The sequence below is a fragment of the Bos indicus genome, chromosome 16 (assembly GCF_029378745.1).
Source record: "Bos indicus isolate NIAB-ARS_2022 breed Sahiwal x Tharparkar chromosome 16, NIAB-ARS_B.indTharparkar_mat_pri_1.0, whole genome shotgun sequence".
Classification (NCBI taxonomy): domain Eukaryota; kingdom Metazoa; phylum Chordata; class Mammalia; order Artiodactyla; family Bovidae; genus Bos; species Bos indicus.
Window position 1 is genome coordinate 34,464,736 of NC_091775.1, and position 26,443 is coordinate 34,491,178.

Sequence of the window (26,443 nt, forward strand, 5' to 3'; positions counted from 1 at the left end):
GAAATACTTAAGCATGAAGTGATTTCTCATGCTTGACCCCCAGATATTTGTTACAGTTGTATTCCTAAACTCAAAATTTAAGGTACTCACTATCTGCCCTTTAAAAAAAATTGGGGCTGTTGACTTGTAGTTTTTCTCTCATGGTTAAAATTCATTTAAAACAGTTTAGTGAGTCTAGAAATTCTTTTTACTTGTAGCGGTATCTTGCCTGCCTCATATTTTTCCTGATTAACTTTTTCATAATTCTCAATAAAGTGGCAAAAGAGAAAAGACTCCAGGGGCTGATCTTTTCTGCTGGTGCAGATGGGTGACTTAGTGCATCAACTCAGGTGTTCTGGACTTTCTTGGTATGTTGTTGTTACATATTGGCAAGAACTTTAGGTCTTGAAAGACTTCTATAAGTCTACAAATAGAGTAAGTCTACAGATAGAGTAAACGAAAAAAGTGGGCTTCCCTGGTGGCCCAGTGGTAAAGAACCTGCCTGCCAATGCAGGAGTCATGGGTTTGATCCCTGGATGGGGAAGATCCCCTGGAGAAGGAAATGGCAACCCACTCCAGTATTCTTGCCTGGGAAATCTCATGGCCTGAGGAGCCTGGTGGACTACAGTTCATGGGGTCGCAAAGAGTCTGACAAGACTTAGCAACTAAAACAACAAAATTTTTTTGAAAAGTATTTGTTGAAAAAACTGTTTTTCTCTCATTGAATTACCCTGACACCTCTGATCTGTGTCCATCAATCCATATGCTTTATCTCACTGTCTTTAGTACTTTTGCTTTAGAGTATTGAGGCAATTTTGAGTCTTCCAATTTTACTCTTCCTTTTAAAAAATTATCTTGGCAACTGTATTTGCTTAACATTTTATATTAATTGTAGAGTGTTGATTTCTACATGAAGGTCTGCTGCTGCTGCTGCTGCTAAGTCACTTCAGTTGTGTCCAACTCTGTGTGACCCCATAGACAGCAGCCCACCAGGCTCCCCTGTCCCTGGACTTTAATTAATATTGTAATCTGTTGATCAATTTAGGGAGAATTGACATGTTAACAGTCTTGTCTTCTGATCCATGAACGTGGTATATCATTCCAATTATTTAGATCTTCTTTAATTTTTCAACAATATTATGTAGTTTTTCGTGAACAGGACCTGAACATTTCTTGTTATATTTATCCTTATTTATCTTATGTGTTCTCTTACACTATAAATGATTTGTTTGAAGTCTCAAAAATGAGTTGTTTGTTGCATTTGGAAATACAGTTGATATTTACTTATAACCTTGAATCCTAAATCCTTTCTCAAAGTTTATTTGCTTGTTCATAAATATGTTGAGATTCTCTTTGTGGATAATCACATCATATGGAAACAAAGACAGTTTTACTTCCTCTTTTTTCAACCTCATAGGTTTTCTCTCTTTTTCTTGTCTTATTAAGCTAAGACCTTCAGAACAGTGTTAAGTAGGAAGGTAAAAGCAATCATCTTTACCTTATACCAGGTCTTAAAGCAAATGCGTTTATACCCTCACTGTTAAGACTTTATTAAAGTATTATGAATACTTTAACAAGTTGAGTAAGTTCCTTTTTATTCCTATTTTCCTGAGGTTTTTTTTTTTTTTTTTTTAATGATAGAATGTAAAGTTTTGTCAGATTATTTTTCTGTATCTGTTGGGATGATCATGCGGTTTTTCTTCTGTATTCTGGTAATATCTTGAATTTCATTTTTGTTTGTTTGTTTGTTTTTTAATGTTAGCATTGCATTTCTTAGGGCTTGAGGTAATTTAGCTGGAAATTTTTAACCAAATAACTATTTAAGAGTCCAGCCATCTGACCTTAGATCACTTTTAGTTCTCTTGTAGCATCCTAAGGGCTTAATTTATATTTTAAGAAATGTAATATTGAACTATTTATTAAAATGACATTTTTATATTTTTGTCTATATCACTATCTTTTCTGAAAGAAACTCTTCAAGTACTAAATATAAATTTACATTACATTAAATTTTCTATGCAAAATGCATAGAAACTATGGAGTTTAGCTTGTGAAAAGAATAGACATGATCTAGAAAACAAATGTATTACCTATTAAATGTAGGTGTACTTTTATTTGATCCTATAAAAGTACATGTTTAACTGTTTTATTGTATAGCTAATACCATTCCAGTTGTGAGTGTAGTATTTACTACTGACTGAATCTTTCCCTCCCAAACTCATAAGTGAAAATCTAATCCTCATTGTGATGGCACTTGAAACAAAGTCTTTGGACTGATTAGGTCATGAAGGTGGAACCCTCATGAATGGAATTAGTGCTCTTGTAACGGACAGCTCAGGGATACCCTGATAGCTCAGCTGGTAAAGAATCTGCTTGCAATGCAGGAGACCCCGGTTTGATGCCTGGGTAGGGAAGATCTGCTGGAGAAGGGATAGGCTACCCACTTCAGTATTCTTGGGCTTTCCTTGTGGCTCAGCTAGTAAAGAATCCGCCTGCAATGCAGGAACCCTGGGTTTGATCCCTGGGTTGGGAAGATCCCCTGGAGAAGGGAAAGACTACCCACTCCAGGATTCTGGCCTGAAGAATTCCATGGACTATAAGTCCATGGGGTTGCAAAGAGTCGGACACGACTGAGCAACTTTCATTTTCTCTTTCATATTGTGGAGGATTTCGATATTTGGCAAAACCAATACAATATTGTAAAGTTTAAAAATAAAATTTAAAAAAAAAAAAAAAAAAAGGACAGCTCAGAGAGTTCAGTTGCTCCTTCCCAAGTCTGAGGACACAGTGAAAAGACAGCTATCTATGAACCAGGAAATAGACACTCAATCTGCCATTGCATTGATCTTATATTTCGCAGCCTCCAGAATTAGGAGAAATAAATTTGTGTGGCCCAGTATTCTGGCTTGGAGAATTCCATGGACTGTATAGTCCACGGGGTCTCAAAGAGTTGGACATAGTGAGCGACTTTCACTTTCACTTTTATAATCCACCCAGTCTATGGTAACCTGTTGCTGCTGCTAAGTCACTTCAGTAGTGTCCGACTCTGTGTGACCCCATAGTCGGCAGCCACCAGGCTCCCCCGTCCCTGGGGTTCTCCAGGCAAGAACACTGGAGTGGGTTGCCATTTCCTTCTCCAATGCGTGAAAGTGAAAAGTGAAAGTGAAAGTGAAGTCGTGTCCAACTCTTAGCGACCCCATGGACTGTAACCTACCAGGCTCCTCCATCCGTGGGATTTTCCAGGCAAAGTACTGGAGTGGGGTGCCATTGCCTTCTCCGACGGTAACCTGTTATGGCAGCCCAAATGGACTAGGACAGTATTGTTGATGAGTTGTCCTGTATGTGAGCTTCAGACATTCTTTTCATCTTAGGTTTTTGGTAAATTCACGGGATGTGTTAATCAGCATTATTGCACAGACTACTATGTCTTGTTGCTTATTTAATTAGTTGTCTTTAGAGTATTCAGGTCCTGAGCTCATCAATATTATGATAATGAATGTAATCATTGAAATTATTGACTTGTATTGAACATATTTTGTTATTTTCTCTATTAACCAACATTTTGCCATTACAAAAGAATGACTAAAAATAGTTGCAAGAAAAATAGTTTGGTTTAAAGTCTTAGATTGCATTGATAATTCTCAGGATATTGTTTAAATTTAGATGTTTGTTTGTTTTTTTGAAAGTTTTTTGCATAGTTTTCAAAATATAGTAATTTGTTTTCAAGATAAGCATTCTGGGTTTGTGATGAAATCTTGACTTGTTTATTTAAATCATTAAAACAGTCTATCTGCATTACTGTATTTTCACAGCATTATTAAGCACAAAACACAACAAAAAAACATGTAGTCATTGCTAAAGAAAGCCAACTTCTGAAGATGTGCTCCTTGCTTGAAGAGCAAACAGTTCATTTTTTTTTTTAAACAAAAACAAGATTATTTAGTTGTGGCATTTTTAATGTTTCTAATAAAAACCACTTTGCCTTTAAAACTTTAAGCCTTATTTTTCTTAGAAATAATTCTTTGGAAAGGATTTTTGAATTTAACTTTATTCTCTGCAGTACATTTATTAAGCATATAATGTGCCCACATACTAGGCTTGTTGCTGAGGATGCAAAACTATATAGTACTTGTATAGTCTTCCTCTTTGTCCTGAGCTTCTGCCAACAAAAAATTGTCAAAAGCCTAAATTGCTAAAAGAATCAATAGTATTTTAATGGAAATCTTTATATGATTTTCCCCATTATGAAAGTAACAATAATGCATATTCATTGTAGAAAAGTCAGAAAGTTATTTCAGTTCAATTGATAAAATATTTTATTTATTTATTGCTATTTACTGACTGCATGCTACAAGCTACTGTGCTATGTAATTAGTAAATGGCATGAAGAAGACATATGGTGTCACATTTAAGGAAGTCATAGACTGTACCTTGCCTTTTCATTGTTTCAGTGATATTTTTGAGCAACAGGAGTTTTAAATTTTGAAATCCAGTTTATCAGTTTGTCTTTTTAAAAAAAATATTGTTTAAGAAATCTTTGTCAAAAAAAAAAAGAAAAAGAAATCTTTGTCTATCCTGGATCACAAATATTTTCTCCTGTATTTCCTTTTATAACTTTTATAGTTGTACCTACCACTTTTAGTTTTATGATCTGTTTTATTTTCATGAATGCTGTAAGCTAAGAATTGAGATTCTTTTTTTTTTTAAGTCTTCTGTGGATATCTGCTTATTCCAGCATCTTTTGTTGAAAAGTCCCATTGAATGATCTTGACACCTTTATCAAAAAGCAGTTTGACACATGTGTGTGGCCTTTCCTCTAACACTAACGCTGCTGCACTACAGAGGCAGTGTGTTCAAGGGCTCCACTGGGTGCCGCATTTCTTAAGAAGTTTTTCCATTTTGCCTGGTGAAAACAAAAAGTATTTTTAGCTCTATGAGCTGTGGTTTTTTTTTTCACCTGATTCTTTCCAATGGCTCTTTCCCTGACCTCAGAATTTTCCTTATATACATGTGCTGATTAGTAAGACTCAAGGCAATTCATTGCAGGTCCGTGGAGCTCTCCTTTCTGTGGTTCTCTGTCTCATGAATTATAGCCACTTGGGTCTCCCCAGTCTCTGAAATCTCTATTCATAGTTCAAGGATCCCACAAGTTCTTTTTGATTTCTCCTCCCTGTGTCGCATTCTATATGGTTCCTCGAACAACCGTTAATTGTTTCCTTTTTCTTGTTTCCTTTTTCTTTGGGGTCAGTGTACCTTGAAATATAATACTTAATGTATGGATATCCTTGTTTTATTTTTTTTATATGTTTTCCTAATTGTTTAAGAAGGGAGTATAAACTGTTATCTGTTACTCAGTCATGGTCAAAACAAAGTCTCTAACCTTTATACTCTATAGATATTTCCACTGGATGTGGGATTTTAGGATATGGGATTTTTTTTTTCTTTTAACAATTTGAACATGTTTTTCCATTGTTCTGTCTTCACAGTTTCTGACAAGTCTCCTATTTGCTGTGTATTGTTCTTTCCCCTTCAGAATTTTTTAAAGATTTTCTGCTTATCACTAGTTTTTCAGCAATTTTACTGTGATCTGACTGGTTATGTTGGTTTTGTTCTTAGTATTCATGCATGATTATGAGTTTTCATCTCATTGGGTTTCATTGGAATACTTTGTGCATTTATCTTTTTTTCCCTAGTTTAGAAAAATTCAGGCTTTTTTTGTAGATGTCTCCCTCTCTCTTTCAGGATCTGGTATTATTTACATGTTAGACTGCTGGATATTATCCAACAAGTCACTAAGATTCTTTTTTTTGTTTGTTTTTTTAGGTACAGTTCATATAGTTTTCTTCTGCTATAATTTCATGTTCATTGGTCTTTTCTCTTGCAGTGTCTAATCTGTTGTTTATCCCATCTAATAAAATTTTTATTCAGGTATTACATGTTTCATCTTTAAAAGTCCTGTTTATTTCTATTTCTCTTTATCTTTATCTCTATATCTCTTTATATATATCTCTGTATCTCTCTCTATATCTCTTTATCTCTATATCTCTTTATCTTCTATTTCCATTATCTCTTGTTTATGTTCATATGCTTCTTTAAAGTTCTGTATGTTAATTCCATCATTTCCTGTTATTTTTTAAAGTCTATATCTAATGACAAATTTTTTTGTTGGTGATACATCATATTTTCCTGCATCTTTTCTTGTCTAGTAACTGTTGATTGGATACTAGATACTTTGAATTTTACATTAAATGTTTAGATTGTATTGCCTTCCTTCAAAGAGTATTATATCTTATCCTGGAGAGTAGTTTTTTACAAATATGATATTCTACAGTCTTGTTTGTTAGCTTTGTTAATGTAGGTTTAGCTTTTACTCTGACTCCTTTGAAGTATCTATTGAATGCCTCTGTGTTCAATAATGACATTCTAATGACTGATTAGAAATGGAATGTCTCTCAGGTCTGGGAATCATTTGGCATACAGATCCCTACTCCTCTGCTTATTCTTGTACGTGGGTAACTTGGTATCAGATGCAGACAACTGTGTGCATTGTACAGCTTCTTCCTACTGGTATTCTGTCCTGCTAATGCTACCCACCTCACCCATCTCACCCACCTCCAAATATGATACGTATTTCTCCAGCAGTGAGACATCTGTGTTATGCTTGGTATGTTCTTTACTGTATGACATTCTAGAAAATGCCTCCAGACAGAAAGCAGGCGATTTTAGGACTCACCTCTTTTGTTTGCACGGGGATCATCATCTTGTACTGCCTGTTGTCCACTACCTAAAGAGTTCTGTTGTGTATTTTTCTCAATTTTCATTTATTCCTTCTAATATTTGTGTTTAGTTGCTTCAGGCAAAAGGGTAAGTCTAGTCCCATGAACTTTTTATTTTTTGCTTTTTAAAATTAGTTTCATATTTTATATTTAGCTGTCAGTTACATCTAAAATTTATCTTGTTGTGTTAGATTAAAAAAAAATCTAATTTAAAAAATGTTCAACATGATTGAAAGTCTGTTTTCACATTTTTGTCATATATACTGTGCAAGAATATCCTTGTGTAGAAGATTTCTTCATTGCCTTTTTTTTTTAAGGAAATTTTAAGAGGAACAACTGTATTTAAAAAATTAGTTTGATATCTATTGCCAGTTGTCCTACAATGGGTTTATGTTTGCATTCTAGCTACCAGTGTGTATCTCTTCACACTTTCACTGGTAATGATACTTCTCGAAGTGTTAAATTGTTTCATATGTTTTATCTCTACTTCATTGATTATTATAAAGTAGTATATTTTCACATACTATAATAATTTGTATTCCTCTTATGTTGTCTTTGCCCCTTCTCTTTTTTCCCCTTATGTTTTAGTGTTGTTTAATATGATTTCTCTATATATTATGCATATACACTATAATATTTGTTGTAAATATTCAATTTATAGTTTTGTTATTTCATGTAGTTAATTCTACCAGTTCCTCCTTTTATGATTCTGTTTCCTCTTGTGTCCTGAGATCCGGAAACTATTGGTTCATATTCTCTAGTTTATAAATTACATGAAATTAATTTTGTTATGTGAAGTGAAAATCAGATTTTACTTTTCTCCAAAGTTAAGTAAATATTGGGACACCATTTATTAAATGGTCATTTTCCCCATATACTTTATCATATATAATTATCAACTTCACCATATTTTCACTTTTTATAAAGTAGCCTGTTCTGGCTGCCTGATATCACTGGTATGTCTTTTTCCCCCACACTGTAACCCTTTATTTATGTTGGGGTAGAGCCCATTAACACTGTTGTGATAGTTTCAGGTGAACAGTGGAGGGACTCAGCCGTGCGTACACATGTACCCGTTCTCCCCCAACCCTCCTCCCATCCAGTCTACACGTAACATTGAGCAGACATGTGCTATACAATAGGTCCTTGTTGGTTATGCATTTTAAATATAGCAGTGTGTACATGACCTTCCCAAAGTCCCTAACTATCCCTTCCCCCTGGCAATCTAAAGTTCATTTACTAAGTCTGTGAGTCTTCCTGTGTTGTAGGTAAATTCATTTGTATCATTTCCTTTTCGATTCTGCATATATGGGGTGTCATACAGCCTCTGTTCTTCACTGACTGACTGAGTTCACTTAGTATGACGCTCTGTAGGTCTATCTGTGTTGCCGCAAATGGCATTATTTCACTCTTTAGTGGCTGAGCTGTGTTCCACGTCTTCTTTATCCTCTCCTCTGTCAGTGGATGTTCAGGTTGCTTCTGTGTCTTGGCTGTTGTCAGCAGTGCTGTGGTGAGCATAGGGGTGCACTCTTTAGTGGCTGAGCTGTGTTCCACGTCTTCTTTATCCTCTCCTCTGTCAGTGGATGTTCAGGTTGCTTCTGTGTCTTGGCTGTTGTCAGCAGTGCTGTGGTGAGCATAGGGGTGCGTGTATCCTTTCGGATCATGTTTTTCTCTAGATATGTGCCTGTTCCATATGAATTGTAGCTTCATAGCATCTGTCATTTCTTCAGGCAAAAGTTTTCTTGAAAGCATTTATGTATTGAGAAAAAATCTGTTGTAGTAACACCTTGGCTCATCTCATTCTTTTTTTCTAAAGGAGTCATGTACCATTTCTAGTTCATATTCTCTTCTTGGCCCACCTAAGTGTGACATCCCTTCCCTGAAAGATAACAGATGACCCAATTCCTTTGTCTGGTGAATGTTAATTTTCTTGGTGAAATTTTTGTATCCTTTATTCTCCAAGTATCATATATTTTTTCTTTTGTATTTCTTTTAGGACTCTATCTTAATACCTATTCTGCCTCTTTTCCCTGCCCTTACCCCTGTAGTGATACCCTAAAATTCTGACCTTAACTCTGTTTCAGTTTCTACTGAATTTCTGGGCTGTATCTTGCTTCCCAGCATCAGACTGTCATCACCAATTCAATGGACATGAACTTGGGCAAACTCTAGGGGATCCTGAGAAACAGGGAGGCCTGGCATGCTGCAGGCCATGGAGTTGCAAAGAGTCTGACGTGACTCGGCGACTGAAAAACAACAATTTTGCTTCCTTGATGTTAACAGTATCCTGACTCTTATTTATCTCTATACCATTTGATCCCATAGTCCTGAACTGTGCTATAGTTCTTATTTAAATGTCAACAGGTCAAGATGAAATCCGTTGCCCCTCTGTTCCCAGCCCCATTCTTTTCCTTTACACTCCTGGCAACAAGGCAACAAACACACTGCTGGAAACCTCGAAGCACTTCCTGCCTTTGCCCAAATGGTGCATGCTAATCCCCCCTGGGATATTGACTCTATTGAAATGTCTGTTACTGCTGCTCTAATTAAGGTTTCTCAGAAGCTCTTAGCAGCTCAAAGGTAACTTGTTATACTACCAAAGACACTTACTCACTTCTTAAAGTGTGCAATTTTAAAACTATGTATTTTTATTTGGCAAAACTAATACAATTATGTAAAGTTTAAAAATAAAATAAAATAAAATAAAAAACACAACTATGTATTTTTAATGTAATTGTATATGTCTGGTTTTTCTAACCAAATAGTTACATTCTTTCAGATTGATACAATTTCCTCCATTGTGTCTGCAGCTTTTTACAGCACTGAATTGGTGTTTAGTAACTTTTGTTGCACTTTGTGAACAATTGTTTATCTGACTAGTCTCAGGTTTTTTTTTTTTTTTTCTTTTCTTTTTAAAATATTTATTTGTTTGACTGTGCTGGGTCTTAGTTGCAGTGTTTGGGTCTTTAGTTGTGACGTGTGGGATCTAGTTCCCTGACCAGAGAATGAACTCGGGCTCCCTGCATTGGGAGTGCACAGCCTTAGCCACTGAACCACCAGGGAAGTCCCTCAGATTTTAAATTAATTCTCTCCTTGCTGCCAGAGTTGTCTGTTAAAATTATGCTAATTTTTGACCCAAATGTCTTCGACACTCTTTATCTACAGAATTAATCTCTAAACCGTATCGTGGAAGTCCAGGTCCTAAACAGTCTGACCTCATCTTTTTTTTTTTTTTTGCTTAAGTTCTGTCATTGTCATGAATGGGTATCTTTGTTCTTCAGCTCTGTGCACTCCCTGCTTGCTGTTTCTTTACCATTACTGTTTTTTTTTCTTTAGAGTTAATTCCTTCCATATGCATTTATTAATTACCTACTATGTGCACTTACTATACTAGGTTGTGGTCAGAACATTAAGATGGGTATAACTTGCATGGCACCCTTTTGTATGCTTCCCTTATATTCTCCATTTGTGAAAAATCCCATCCTTTGAAATGTAAGTGAGATAATTCCTTGTCCACGAAGTCTTCTCAGATCATTCCAGTAAAGATTAATCATCCTTTGCCTCCAAAGCATTTTTAATATCAGAATTACAAAATTTCTCATAGCTCTCCCATTTGTTATCTATACATCTATAGATTATGTCTTAATCACCATTGTATGCCCTCTTCTTCTCTTCCCAGTGACCTTAAAGTGATTGATGCTTATTAAATGGAAAGTTGGTTCAAAGCCAAGGTAGAAACTTAGAGGGAATATTTAGGGAAAATCAGGGGAGTTGCAGTACCAAACCTAAGGAATGTTTGTAAGAAGAAGGGGATAATAATTGATATTCTAAGCTCCAGAACCGAAGGTCATTGGTTATGTTAACAAGTTCAGTTCAGTCACTCAGCAGTGTCCTACTCTTTGCGACCCCATGGACTGCAGCATGCCAGGCTGCCCTGTCTATCACCAACTCCTGGAGCTTACTCAAACTCATGTCCATCGAATTGGTGATGCCATCCAACCATTTCATCCTCTGTTGTTCCCTTCTCCTCCCACCTTCAATCTTTCCTATCATCAAGGTCTTTTCCAATGAGTCAGTTCTTCACATCAGGTGGCCAAAGTATTGGAGTTTCAGCTTTAGCATCAGTCCTTCCAATGAATATTCAGGATAGATATCCTTTAGGATAGACTGGTTGGATCTCTTTGCAGCCCAAGGGACTTTCAAGAGAATTCTCCAACACCACAGTTCAAAAGCATCAATTCTTCGGCACTCAGCTTTCTCTATGGTCCAACTCTCACATCCATACATGACTGCTGGAAAAGAGTAAAGTCCATAAAGTAGCAAGAATGGACATCCGAGGACAGCAGATTGAGAAATAAATAGGATTCTTCTCCTTAAGTAGCTTTTTTTTAGCTGATATTTTTACAGAAATTGGCTAGGAGACAAATTGAAGATTTATGATCTAAATAAAGATCTAGAAGCCTGCATATATTATGTTGATTTAGGGAGGATCTATATATTTTGTATAGAAGATGAGTGGGTACTAGGCTTGACATTATATGAAGAAAGTTTAGAAATCTAACCACTATTTTAATCTCATTAGAAGACTGCCATAAATCACCGTAGAGATCACAGGGGTTTCTTCATCAAAATTAGTCATATTTTGTATTAAAGGATGACAGAAATTACTTGGCCCTAGAAGGATTTCAGAATGGTTTTACTGATGATCGATCCATGCTTCTTTCTACTTCCTGTCTTTGTTTGAATAGTAGTGTATTAATAGCAGGAAGTGAAAAGTGCAAGTGTTAGTGGCTCAGTCATGTCTGACTCTTTGTGACCCCCTGGACTGTAGCTTTCTAGGCTTCTCTTTCCCTGGAATTCTCTAGGCCAGAGTACTGGAGTGGGTATCCATTCCCTTCTCCAGGGGATCTTCCTGACCCAGGGATCAAATCCGGGTCTTCCGCATTGCAGGCAGATTCATTATCATCTGAGCCACCAGGGAAACCCCGTTAATAGCATGTATTTGTCTATATAAGATGAATCAGTTTTGAAGCATATCCCTTATATGCATACCCTTATAAACATACCAGTTATACATTGGTATGATTTTGGGCATAGTATATTTGATCATTTATAAGACACATTGAATAATTTCTTCAATCAGAAGGCCTTTTATATATGGTGATGTGTTATAGTTTTAATTCACATCATTTTTTTTCTTTCTTGGGCTTAACATAAAATGTTAGTGAAGTTACAATCAGCGGCATCTTAGATTTGATGAAATATGACAGTATAGTAGAGAACATTAAAGTTTAGAGACTGTCTGCCAAATATTTTAATTTTACTATAACATTGAATGAGTCTTTTTTGGCAATAGTTACATGATATTAACTTCTTCTCTTTATTGGGAGAATGGGTTATGCATTAATTTTGATCTTAGTGATAGACTCTTAAGTGGAGTTGGAAGTGGGAAAGGGGAAAGTGAAAAGAAAGTGAAGTCGCTCAGTAATGTTTGATTCTTTGCGACCCCATGGACTGTAGCCTACCAGGATCCTCTGTCCATGGGATTTTCCAGGCAAGAGTACTGGAGTGGGTTGCCATTTTCTTCTCCGGGAAAAGGGAAGAAGGAATCTATAAGGAACCTGCTTTCTGTTACCTAAATTATGGTTTGGTGTGTGAGAAAAAAATCTTGGTTAAAAGCAGTTTGTAGAAGTAATCCCTGTGAAGTTATAGTTCATTTCTGATCTTGCAATGAAGGATACACTGACTGGTTCATCACTTTTAATCAAAGACATGTATTAAGTACCTATTGTGATACTGGCAATGTACTCAGCACTGCAAACACTCTTTGCTTGTTCATGACGGATTTCCTAATACAGTGAAACGGTACAACAAAAAGGTCAGTAATCAATTCATAGTGCATGGAACTGGCTCCTTTCTCATATACATGGTTGAACTGAGAGATGAGACAGGCAGTTCCTTAAACAAACAGCTTGTTCTAAACCGTGAGCTGGATGCTTGACCACAATGAGCACTTAATACTTGTTGACTGATGAGTGGAAGTATCTTTTTAGGTGATTGATGGGAAAAGGATGGGCTTATCGTTTTAAGTGATTACATGTGAAAAGATTGGTGTCATAGGTAATTATTGTTGAAATTGGAAGAATATACATTGAGAATTATTAAGGGAATAATGGAAGCTTCTCAGTACATTTTGGGCATTACTAAAATAAATTGAAAATGTAAAGCCTCACAATTTCTCATTGTAGAAAGCATTGATTTAAACATTGAAATCATTCCTAGAGATAGCATGATGAATCAAGAGTTGTAGAATTTAACAAGTTCATATAAATAAGGTTCCACAAACCTGCAGTCCTTTCTTTGAAATCAAGTGTGAATCAGATAATTAAGTAGAAATGTTGCATCTCTACTTAGGTTCATTTATTTTAATAAAGTCTCAGTACCTAATCCTTGAAAGAGTTGAAGCAACAGTATATGGAGGAGGAGATGTAATCTGATGATGCATACTTTTTCCTCTGGTAACTGAAGGTTAAATGGGTAGCAAACAGAATGCCTTAAACAAGATTGGTATATTGATTAAAGTGCTGATTTAACAGCTCTCAGTCTCCCCTTGGAAACCTGGAAAAGATAAGCCAGCTGCTGTCTAAGAGTGCTCAGTGTCCACTGAGAGTACACTATCTATCATCACAATATGGTGATGAGAGGTGTTTTATGTTTGTGTTAATTTCCCCCACTAAATCAGTAATTATTACAGTCCTGTCCCTGCTGTTTACCCTGCAGCTGTTTTTCCATTTGTCGAGAGAGCGGGTGTTCTCCGAGGACCGCACACGTTTCTATGGTGCAGAAATTGTCTCTGCCTTGGACTATCTACATTCCGGAAAGATTGTGTACCGTGATCTCAAGGTAAAAAAGAAAAGTAATCAGAGTTTGTTTCTCCAAAGGCTATAGGGACAAACACAAAGTAATTACGAAGTTACACAGTTTGAAGAAAAGAAGATCTAGTTGGGGAAAAAAAAAACACCACCACCACTGTTTAAGAATGTGGTTCACTCTATCTGACAGGAAATTTCATTCACTGGTAAATGTGTAGTTCTTTTTCTGTCCAAGTTTTTGACATGCAAAATAAGTTCTGTTGGACTGCTCTGATCAAAACGATCTACCAGTAATAGTTCCACTCTTCTGTTAGTGTAATGAGTAATGTTAAACATTTGATTCAATGTGTAGTCACTTTGCAAATGACATTTTAAAATCAATTTCATTATTATATTCTAGCATCCTGTGATGTATTATGATAAACTTTTTTTTTTCTAATTTTATTTTAGGGGAAGTAAAATACTTGATTTTGACTTTAAATTTTTAGTGGGCTTAAAGAGCTGAAATACTTTAATATAACCTTTTATTAATTTATTTAGTTTCCATTTTAAAAAGCACTGTGTTTGTTTTATCAGTGATAATGACTTTATTTCTCTTAAGTTTCTTTCTGACAAGACCCTCAGAATAGCTCAGGAACTAGCAGACTTGCTGTGAAGGCCAGATAGTACATATTTTAGGCATTGCTGCTCTTACAGTATCTTTTGTGACTCCTCAGTGCTGCTTTTGCAGGATGAAGGCAGCCAAGGGCAGTAGGAACATGAGCATGTCTGGCTGTGTTCCAGTAAAACTTTAATTATAAAAACAAGCAGTAGACAAGATTTCGCCCCCAGGCCATATTTTGCTGACCCTTGGAGTAGCTCATAAAAGGTAGTAGTAATTCTCACGACACTGTTTTCATTTAGATTGGCCACATTAAGGAAATTTGTACCCTGACACACTGAACAGGTTCTAAATGTGACCATCTTAACTTTCTTAAAAAGTAAATGATATGATAATCTTGACCTATTAAAGTCTGACATAGAATTGCTTTATTTATCAAGCATGAGTTCATTTAAAGTATAATTCTACATGTAGAAATAGAAGTTATATTAGTCTTTTATGAAATGCTGTTTGTGTGAAATGAAGTATGTGTGTTAGTTGCTCAGTCGCGCCCAACTCTTTGTGACCCTATGGACTGTAGTCCAGGCTCCTCTGTCCATGGAATTCTCCAGGCAAGAATACTGGAGTGGGTGGCCATTCCCTTCTCCAGGGCATCTTCCCAACTCAGGGATCGAACCCGGGTTTCCCACATTGCACGCAGATTCTTTTACCATCTGAACCACCAGGGAATGAGGTATATATCTACATATTACAGCACATGAGAAAAGTCACAGTTACCCCTCACTCCCACTCACTTGTTTTCAAACACCTGTGATTCTTAAATTATCTAATTACTTAACCAATTGTCTAAGTTATTTCAAGATGTTGCTATCATGTACCTCTGTATTATGAATGATCCCTAAGAAGTAACTATCTCAAGAAATATTACTTTACATGATGACAGTGAAATATAGTGTGTATGTCTGTACAACATCATTACAGTTTTTATATTATTTTCTCATTTCTTAACATGTTATTTATGAAATAAGCTATGAAATTCTATTTTTAGAAAAAATTATTATACTGTATCTATATCAGAGATGATCAACTAAGTGCCAAAATAGATCAGAGATGGATATAAATCAACAGTAGGATTGTCTTTAGCCTATAGCTTTTGTAGCCAGGAGTAGCAGAATTCAGCATCCCTGTATCTGATGTCTGCATGGCCAAATAATCCTATAATGTTTAAATGTCTTGAATCTGAATTTTTAAAAAAGAATTTAATTATATGATATGACAAAACTTATGTTATATGTTATTTCCATTTTTACTTAGAAGTAGTTAGCTCTTTTCTGCCTGATCGTCCCTGTCCCCCCACCGCCACTTTATATTTTATGAATCCTATTATGGGGATAAGGGGGAGGAATTCCTGGATTTAAGAAAAGAAGAATAATTTTGAAGTACTTAGTAATATATCCAAAATGCTTACAGCTCAGAGAATTAGTCTAAAGAAACAAAGAAAAGAATGCTCACTTGATTGATAGCATTGAAAAGGAATGATATTATTGGGATGATTTTTGGTCAGTATCTCCATTGATCATTTCTCATTGATCAACTTATCAGTACATTGACACTCATTTAATGAGTTTTATTGCTCTGTCCTTTCTGATAATGAAATTAGACTAAATTTATTAACCTGCAATATGAATACCAGTCATGTAGTTAGCATATAAATAGGCCATAAACTACTAGACAATTCAGTGACCTCTCCTCTCTAAATTTATTTCTGTTTTAATATAACCTTAATGTAAAGGTCTAAGTAAATGTGTAGCATTGGACAGGATCCATGGAATTTACACCAAGAAAAATGGATCACATAAAAAGTCAGACATTCAGAATTTATACAAGTATTATTTATATCTATATTGTTTCATGATAGAATGAGATCTTTAGGTACAGTTGTAGAAATTTAGAGCTGACCCATAATTTACAGCTAAGGTCACTGAAGACTGGAAACCTAGTAAGTAATGGACTAAATTGGTGACATAGTCAAGATTGTTGGATTCCATGAGTCCTAGCTCCAGGTATAATGTTCTTTTTATTACACCAGTCAGCCTTTCTAGAAATGAAATGAACTTTAGGTGGGGGGATGCATTGGATTAACTCTAGGCGATCTTTGTAAATCTAAAATTTGAATAAAGCTGCCAAAAATAAGGAATGTTTTAAGTATATTGAAGACACATCCCCTAACTCCCACTTCTAACTACGCTGGATTCCCTCTTTTATAAAAATATTCAACCACTGCTGCTATGAATCCCTTCCACCTCTAACATTCACATGGACTAATGGGCTATATTCCTCAAGTGTAGGAAATTCTTAAATGTAGTAACTCTGGAACCCCAGTCTAGGTGTGATCTCTGCTGTTGTATATTGTGAATTCTTTTTCCAGTTTAGGAAGGTTCAAAGATTTCCTTTTGGCATTTTAATGCACTGTCCTAATCCCATGATCATTAAGTTCATACGGGTCACAACATTTGGCACTTTGATGCCAATAAACCTGAATATGCAGGGTGCAGGGGCGGAATTTCTCACTGTGTTCTTGGGCCTGAGGCAGTCTTGGTACTGATGAAGCTGTGCTAAAGTGGGATTGTAAGAGTGGGTGAAGGGACTTGTTTGTGTTGCTACAATAGTTGTCAGAGCCCTTAGGAATTGCTATTATAATTCCTTTGCTTAATCACAAAATGTCAGCCATTTAATTAAAATGATACCTAAAATATATATATGTGTGTGTGTGTATTTTACATAGCTAGATATTAGAATATATGATATATGAATTGTATATTAGACAGCTTTTAAAAACTTAGAAGTTAAAAACTTGTAAACTTTCTAATAGCAAGAGTTTAATTTTATTCTAGGCACCAGCAAGAGCAGAAAGAGCATAGTATTTTCTTGCTGTCATTTCTTGTTCACGAAGCACAGAGGAAAAAAGATTTCAAAACCTACCGAATCAAGATCCTCTGTCAAATAATTCTTGTCCAGTTCAACTCCATAAAAAAGTTGCCTTTTTAAAATGGAAACTCTGGGATGTATGTCTAATATATTTGTTTCCTCAAAGTATGAACTATTAGGGAACAAACAACCGTCTGATACAAATAGTAAGCAATACCTAGATTTTGAATGTATAATCTTTTCTTTCACACTTCTGTTTAACTTCATACATTGCTTTTGCCAGTGGGTGTATCCATTAACTATCATCATAATGCCCTGACCTCAATCCTAGATGCTAAGACTGACAGTAGAGAGAAAACAGATGCATTTAGTGTTTATGATAGAGAGTACCTGAACAGGCAGTTGTGGTATACATTTTCCTTTTTATGGTTTAAAAAAAAAGGAAGAAGGAAAGCATTCGATTTAGGAGAGAGAACCAAAGACCATTTGTAAACATTTTTATTCCTCCTTTACACAGTGGAAAGATTCCTAAAAATAATTTGACTTAAATCTTCTTCCGTTAATGTCACGTGCGCTAAGGCAGTGATTTCCAGGTGTTTTTTGATATCTCTAAGCCATCGATCTGCTTTTGAAAGGTTTCAAGGTAATTCTGTGTATCCTCACCTTTGTGAATCGCAGGTTCACAATAAGAGCTAATGGTTCTTATATTTAATGAAATCTTTGTTATGCATCTTCATAAAATTATTTATGTTTTTAACCAGACAGGATATTTAATTACCCCCGATTTATCTCTATATAAGATTAGATTTGGGGATATAATTTTTTTAAGGTGATGCGTTTCTGACTTTTTTTCATACTGATAGGAAATGACATGCCAAAATGACATTTCAGGATAGTGCGAGAAGAACAGTAATTGATGGAAGAAAGTGGACACCATTATAAAATAACTGGCTCAAAAATTGTAAAATATTTGTTGTTGTTTATTGAAAAGAAATTGATGCATATTAAAAACTATTTAATGAGGTCATTAGATCTGATAAAAGTGTTTTATAGGGTTCCATTTCTGAACTTTGCTCTTTCCTTTAACATACAGTGTTGTCTAGAAGAACACATACCATGTTGATAAAGTATAAACCAGCCATTAAACTCTCCGTGTTTAGTAAATGATCAGTACATGTGTTGATTAAGTTCTCCATTCAGTATCATTTAATTCTCAAAACGTCGCGTTGGATTGTTACTGTGTGGATTGCACCTGTGTGTCACAGATCAGGCTGAGATGCGTATGTCAATAGCACACACGAGGTCACTTACACAGTGAGGGCTAGAACCTGAGTTTACATTTAAGTTCTCTGACTTGATTCCATAGTCTTACCCACACTGCTCTCAACTGCCTCCGGTACGGTATGCCACCCTGTCCCCATTCTCGTGACCTTTACCCCATCTCGCAGTCCTCCTGTAGGCTGAGCTTATTTCTGACTGTATCATTGTAATAAAGCCGATTAATAAAACAAAGGAATGATTAGCTGTCATGGTTTGCCTGGAACTTCCCCAGTTATAGAACTTTTATTAAAAGTCCTTCATCCTGGGAAACCTCCTCAGTTGTAGGCAAACTGAGAATTCTTGGTCACTTTCATCCTATTCCTGTTTTTCACTCAAATCCTACCCCTGAATCTCATTTCATTCCTCATCCCTCAACCCTTGGTATCTTGGAGATGAGATTAGCTAATTAGGTATGGATCAAGATTTTTAAAATATATGTATTTCTTGTTGTTAAAAACAGTATATATTCTGATATTCTATATCTGTGCTTTTCAAGATAGTCTTGTCAAAATGTGGACCGTTAGCTCATTAGTGCATGCAGAGTTTTGTTTTGCAGTGCATAGAAAGCATATTAAGTGAATTGGCGTGATACACACTAAACTACATATTTTATTCAATATTGTTATGTATTATTTGAAGTCTCTATAAGATTCTTAGGTATTATAAAAGATCTTCATAGCATTTTAAGGTTTTGTTTTTATATTGTAATGTATTTCTATGTTAGAACAATAAGCATATTTTTAAAAATTAAGAACAGAGCATATATTTAACGCAGCAGACAGTCCATTATATACTTCTCTTTCTCATTTTGGCAAGATAGAAGTAGGAGGAAGAAGAGAGTGTTGTTTTCAAAGGGAAAAGGGAGAAAATCAGAAGCATGAAGAAGAAAAGAGGAAAGAGAAGTAGACAGATTCTTTTTTGACATTTCTGATCAGTTTTACTATTTAGGACGTATTGCCATTTGTGCACATTGGGTTTGATTTTCAGGTTTCAGTTAGTAGAGAATCAGTCTAGCTAAATTTAGATAAAATAAGAGAATATTCATTTTTAAAAGGTTTAACAGTGTATTTAGGGTTCATTCAGCTCTCTGTAGACAAGTCAAACAGACTCACTTCTCTAAAGTCTATGCAGTGCGTGAAACATGTAATGAGCATTGAGTTCAGTTGGGCAGCGTATTTAAGCTATACTATAAGTATAGTATACTAAGTATGCTATACTGAGCATAGCTTGCTTAACTGTATTTAGTTTCTGGTTTATAAGATACTGGATAATATTTAACAGTATAACATCATCACGTTTTATAAAATTGTTATCTATGTTCTTATATAGAGTTCTGTTTTGAATTTGGTATTGACTTCAGAGTTTGAGTAGGCACTTTCATACATTATCATGTTAAGGAGTAGAATAATTACCTACTCCTCAAATAAGTTAATTATCATTCATCCTGCTAATATAATTTTTTCACATGTGTTTTTTTGTGAACACATTTCCTATGTATTCCCTTAGGTATATGTACATGACTGAGCAGGGTTGGGGCCCCATCGATACACATGACTATAAAGTGACAACTCAGAACTCATGTGTATCTCTGTATGGTGATAATCATAACTTTAGGTTCAAATTGGAAGAATAAGATCAGTTATTGTTACTATTTTTAATTGCATTAGCTTTGCACAAGCTCTTTTCCCCCTTGCATTGCTTAATTTTTCACTTGAGGCTATTTGGTTATCTCTTTTAAGATTGTTGTTTTTGTATTAATGGGTTGAAAGAGGTTCCAACTTTAAAAGGGTTGGTATTTCTTTGTTACAAATAACTGCAAGAGAAGATATTGCCTTACCTTACAAAATAAGATTTAGGTTTGATTTACAGCCACCACCCAAGAAACATTTCTGTAAATAAATATTTTATAATAGCAATAGACTCCCAAGAGAAATTGTTGAAAACCATCTGTACATATCTAGAAGAAGATACTTGTCTGTTTGAAATGGTTTAGATCAAACTTTATTTTAAAAAGGGAAAAAGAAGATTGATGTTTGCTTTCGAAAGTTAATTTAGGCTTTAGTTCTTAGGACTAAGACAACAATGGCTTTTACTCCCATGGGTTTAAAAATCAGTTTATTATTGTAAAGTATTTGATAAAATGTTTCTTTTTACACATGAATTAGGCAGCTATAGGGTTTGTAAGTATCAAAAGTTCTTTTACTAATTATGTCCTCTTTCCAGAATATCTTACTCAGCATTCAGTTATTTTTCAAAACAGTATTTTCCTATTTTTGAACACTGTTTGCTTACTATGCAGTTGGAGAATTTGATGCTGGATAAAGATGGCCACATAAAAATCACAGATTTTGGACTTTGCAAAGAAGGGATCACTGATGCAGCCACCATGAAGACTTTCTGTGGTACACCAGAGTATCTGGCACCAGAGGTAAGGCTATGTTTCCATTTACAGAAAAATAAAAATAACACTGATGTTTTGCAAAGTAAACCATTTAAGCATTTTAAAAAACTGCAATGTCTACTGCTTTGACCTGGATTTCAACATGAATCAAATCTATTTTACTCCCACTTGTTTAACATGGTATTCTAGGGCAAAAATATATATAAATCAGCACAAAGATACTGGTAACTGCAATCAAATTAAGTCAGTTTTTACTTATTGGCCATATGTGTTTTTTTTCTTTGTGTCTATTTTTACTCACTTATTAAAATTAAATATTTCAGTGACTTCAGCAAGAATGTTAACAGTTTTATAAATCATTTTGGATTTTTCTTAGAAACAAAGAAACAATGATAATTCGTGTTTGTAATTTTGTGGGTTTTCATTCTTAATTATTAGAAAGGATTTCACTGGAAAAGTTAATAAAATGACAGTGGTTGCATTTTGGAAATCATGCTAAACAAAAACAAGCTTCAGCCAGTGCCCTCCCATGCTGAGGATTCCATAGTGATTCACTGATTTGTTTGTTCAACAAATATACGGTATTCATCTACTATATACTGAATATTTCTCTGGGTGTGTGGTTATAGAAACAAGACACAAAGGACCCTGCTCTCAGGGAACTCACTTCTGGTAGAGGGAGACAGAATGAAAATAAATATATAGCATAATGTCATGCAGTGAATATGTGTTGTGAAGGGAAAGAAGCTAAATAAAAGGAGGTTGTGGTGGCTGTGTTAGGTAGTGTTCTCATTATTATTACTGCAAAACAGACCACTGCAAAACCTAACCATGTCATGTGATCGAAGGTTCTGAGTCAGGATAGCAGGAATGGCCGCTCTGTGATACACGGGGCACGGCGGTGGGTGACTGTGGCTGGAGGCCGGAATCTGGAAACTCCCCACTTTAGGTGTCTGACAGTTGATGCTGACTGTCAACTGGTGCCTTACAGGGCTCTCAAAAGCCTCAGCTTCCCCATATGGCCTGGCTTCCTCATAACCTTGTGGCTTCAGAGTAGCCAGACTGTTTTGGCTTTGGGTTCTAAAATGTCCTAGGGAACAGTTAAGAAACTGCTTCAGTTTTTGTTTTTTTTTTTAACGTAGCAAACAATGAAGAAATGTTTTATTAATTTTTAAAAAATTTTTCTTCATAGTATATTTCTTAACCTTTATTATCATGTACCATAAAATTCAGCCTTCTCAAGTGCCTAGTAGTGGCTTGTAGCATGTTCAAAGTTGTGCAGTGCAACCATCACCACTACCTAATTCCAGATATTTTCATCACTCCAACAAAGAAGCTCCATACATGTTAGCTCCTGCCTAACCTCCCCTCCTGCTAGACAGCTACTAACCTACTTTGTCACTATAGGTGTGTCTTTTCTAAATGTTTCATACAAATGGAATCATACAATACATGGCCTCTTGTGTCTGGCCTCTCAGTTTATTCTCAAGATTCATCCATGCTTTAGTCTGTTTTTGGTACTTCATTCCTTTTTATGGCCAAAATAATATTCTGTTGTATGAATATAATACATTTGGTCTATCCATTCAGCAGCTGATGGACATTTGGATTGCTTTCAGGTTTTGGCCAATAATGCTGCTCTAAACATTTCTCTGTGAATCCCCTTTTATGACTTCGTGTCAGGAATTGCACATCATTTCTGCATGTGCTGAAACATTCCTGAGCCTGCACGTGTTTAAGAGGGTAGTGACATAGATCCCACCTCTCCATGGCAAAAACATGTGACATGGGAGATACTGTTGCAGCCCTCTTTGGAAAATATAATCTTCTACAGATAGGATGTTCAGGGAAAGTGATGTTTAACCAGGGACCTGAATGCTGAGAGGCAACTGTTGTAACAATACAGGGGACGAGTTTTCCAAACACAGGGAGCAGCTAGTATGAAACCTGTGAGGCCCAAGTTCAGTTCTTCCCTCAAACTCCAACAAGGTTAGTGTCATTAGAGCAAAGGAGGGAGGCATTTATGTTTGATGGATGATGATAACTATTTATTGAACATGTATTATCTGCTGCATGCTATATATGTACATTGCAAATTTGGAATAACCTTTTGAGATAGCAAACCTGTTTTTTTTAAAGGTAAGGGAACTGAGGATCAGAATTTTTAATGTAATCTGTACACAGATAGGAGGTGGTAGAGATAGAAACAGGATTCTAACGAGGTTCATCTTATAAAGCCTGTTTTTACTTTTTTAATCGCATAACATGGTAGCCAAAAAAAAAAATCACTATTTCAAGGCCACTATAGATGTAAGTAATTGCCATTTTTAAAAATAGATTCTTCGTAAATGCTCAACAGGAAAAGTAATCAAAAGAATTAGGAAATGGGAATACATTCAGAATGGTACTAGCATTCCTTATATGTATAGTAAGTAATGCCAGTTTATTACTAAATAGCTCTTTTCAATAAGATTAAAATTACATTTCAATAATTTTAAATTTTTGTAAATAAATGCTAGTAATTTGAAATATTAGCAGTATTTTTCATAGTAAATTTCCAAATATTATTTTATCAAGGTCTGCCAAAAGTAACATTTTTTTCTGTTATAAAATCTGGAGTTTAAAATTTTCTATTTTTGTAGCTGAATTTGGTAAAAGTTTAGAATAATGTTTCTTGTTTGTTCAAATACAAGATCACATTTTCTAGAATAGGATTATTTTTGTGAATGTCATGAAAAACAAAATCTTTGTTTCTCTGGAGTTCCAATTGCCCCTGCTATACATTTGCCATGGATGATGATATCCCATATTTAGAATAACAAAATTAGTTGTATCACAATTAGGGGAAATTATTTCTATAGAAGATAAATACATCTCATTTCAGAAGCAGATGATCTCCTAAGAAACAAAGATACTGTTTTTATATGCAAATGTCATCAACTGAAGAACAAAACCAGGAATTTAATCCAAGAAGAGTCCAGTTGTTTCTAAATTGAAAGTTTACAGTTCACAGGGAATTATCAATTTCTTCTTAAAGACAGGTAAACCCTTTCTGTATACCTTTTAAAAAAATATTGCAGAAGGGTTTAAAAGCAGTTTATATACCCGATGACTGAGAGATGTCGGTTCATAATTAACATCTTGACATTGTTTTCACAGGGGAGAGTGATCATTGTGGTTACTATTTGAGGATGACAAAACTTGAGACAACTAAACTTCTCACATTTTAAGCATTTGTGTCAAACTGCATTTTGTTAAATCAGGGTAACTGTTTTATATGCTTACTTTTAAAAACAAGAATTTAAGTTCTTTCTTCTGGTCTCTGGTGTAGACCATTTCACTGAAGAACATTCATTCATTCATTAAAGAAATATTTGTTGAGTATTTATTAGGTGTCGTGCATTCTGTTAGGTGCTGGGAATGTAAAGATCATAGAAATGTTTTTAGTCGTCTGGTAGCCTGCTGTATTTACTAAAGTGATAGAATATGGAGAATAATCATTACTGTCCAAGAAAATAATTGCTTTACTAGAGTTATGTACAGTGAAAGGAAAGGTGGTGGGAGGGTCTGGTGGCAGTAAAGAGGGAGCAGACTAAGAGGAGGCTGGATGTGTAGATCAGGATCAGAATGGGAAAGAGTTTAGATTTGATCTCACAGACAAGGGAAAAGCATGTGAACTGAGAGCAAGGCAATATATGATCCAGACATGCATGGTCAGAATTAGAGAGGGATTGGCAAGAGCTTAAACTAGCCTCTTCCCTTCACTGCAGATGGTATCTCTCACTGTCTTTGAACCTTGACATTTCTGGTACATAGCATTTTTGATGCCAGACTTTTCTTGGTTGTCAGTAGTAGCTGTGTATCAGACCTGGAGTATGTGCCTGAGGACTGCTTCTCTTTTGAAGGGCTCCTTGTTAGTCTATTACCTTCACGTGGGAGACCTGTTTACACATTATGGAGACATCTTTCTGCAGCCTCTCATTCGTCTAGCAGTGGCCATCCCTACCTTTTCAACTAGTTTTGGAGGGGTTTTGTTTGCTTGTTTGTTCTGTTTTTTTGGCCATGCCACAAGAGATGCAGGATCGTGGTTCCCTGACGAGGGATTGAACTTGTGCCCCTTACAGTAGAGGCGGGGAGGCCTAATCCCTGGGCCTCCAGGGAATTCCCTAAACTGTTTTAATTTGGTCAGAATGCTTTGCTACTTAAAGATGGTTGCAGGATATTTTAAAAAAATACTTCAAAAATACTGTTAGAAATCAGTTCAAAACTGATGTATTAACTGTACTATATCTCAGACTTACACCTGATTTTTAAATGGACTGAGATTTCTTCTTAAAGACCACCAGGAAAAAAAAAATTACATAAAAATGCCATTTGTTAAAAAAAAAAGGATATTTTTTAAAGTATTTTTTCTCTTCTTTTGATGAAGAACTGTGTACCTTTTTTATTAAAGGGGGAAAAAGTATCTTTTTAAAAAGATGTTGCAGAGATACAGTCCTAATGGGCATTGACTATATGTTTAGTGTGCTGCATCTCTAAAGCTGCATTAGTATAGATGGTTTTAAAGTGGTTTTGCTCTTTCTTGTATTAGAAGGAAATAAATTTGACCTGCCAAATATTATGGACTATGGTGTTTTGAGGAGGTTTTGTTTTCATCATATCTACTATATTCTCATGCCTAGAAATATAAAGAAATTAGAAATCATATATAAAATCTTACTGTTAAATTTTATTATTTGATTTGGCTCTCATTGAATCCAAACCATCCTTTTATGCAGTGCTAATTATTTAGAGTCTCAGCTTTGCTCTTGAGTTAGCAGTACCTGATCAACTTTCCAACTGTAAAACAGTTTGAAAATCAAATGTAGCTTACATGCAAGACCCAACAAAATTAAAAGTGTTAAGTACGTTTTGGCAGTTCACTTTTATTATGCCCAGTCCTCAAATGTACCAGCAGATAATCATCTGAATGTTAGTTATTTTTCACATGCTTATGTGATCACACAAAAAGTACATGCTAAAAAGAAGCAGATGGTGACAGATGGGGAAGGTTGAATAAGGTGGTTTTGGAAACCTAGAGAAATGCACTTCTGTAATAGTGTAAAAATAAAAATTATTTGATAATCAAGTTAGAACTAACAAAAAGATTGCAAAAAATGACTTGATTGTTGGAAAATACACAGTATCTAGTTGTGGTTGCTATTCAGAAAAAGATGTATATAATTTTATTTCATATGTGTAAAATGCTATGTTTTTCAGTGGCTGAAGATGCATTTTTAATGTATTTCTAGTTTCTGGAAACTCATTTTTAGAAAATAGTCACTGCGTATCATTTTATTCACTTTTGAAGCCTACTATCTTCAATATCTTTTATAATATGTATTTTGACAGTGTCTGAAATAGATGAAAATATTTTGATAACTATTTTAATACAAAGATTTGCTTAAAGTCATTGCGATTCTTTATAGATAATAGCACAAATGAAAGGCCAAAAGTATACATGAACTTTCAGGAGGGTGGGGAGAATCGTTTTAATTAAGGGTGAAGATAGCTGGTAGCCTGGAGT

The 26,443-nt window shown here is 35.2% G+C and overlaps 1 protein-coding gene across 7 annotated transcripts in view; it reads left to right on the plus strand.

Moving 5' to 3' along the window:
• AKT3 (AKT serine/threonine kinase 3) overlaps positions 1–26,443 on the plus strand; it is a 281,775-nt gene that overhangs the window by 205,911 nt on the left and 49,421 nt on the right. For all 7 annotated transcript variants that reach the window (XR_011560999.1, XM_070768863.1, XM_070768861.1 and 4 more), the window contains 2 exons: positions 13,536–13,658; positions 20,776–20,904. Coding sequence is in view for 6 of the 7 variants with exons in the window: in XM_070768863.1 (XP_070624964.1) it covers positions 13,536–13,658; positions 20,776–20,904 (252 nt within the window). In the remaining variant the exon portion in view is untranslated. The remainder of the gene's footprint in view (positions 1–13,535; positions 13,659–20,775; positions 20,905–26,443) is intronic.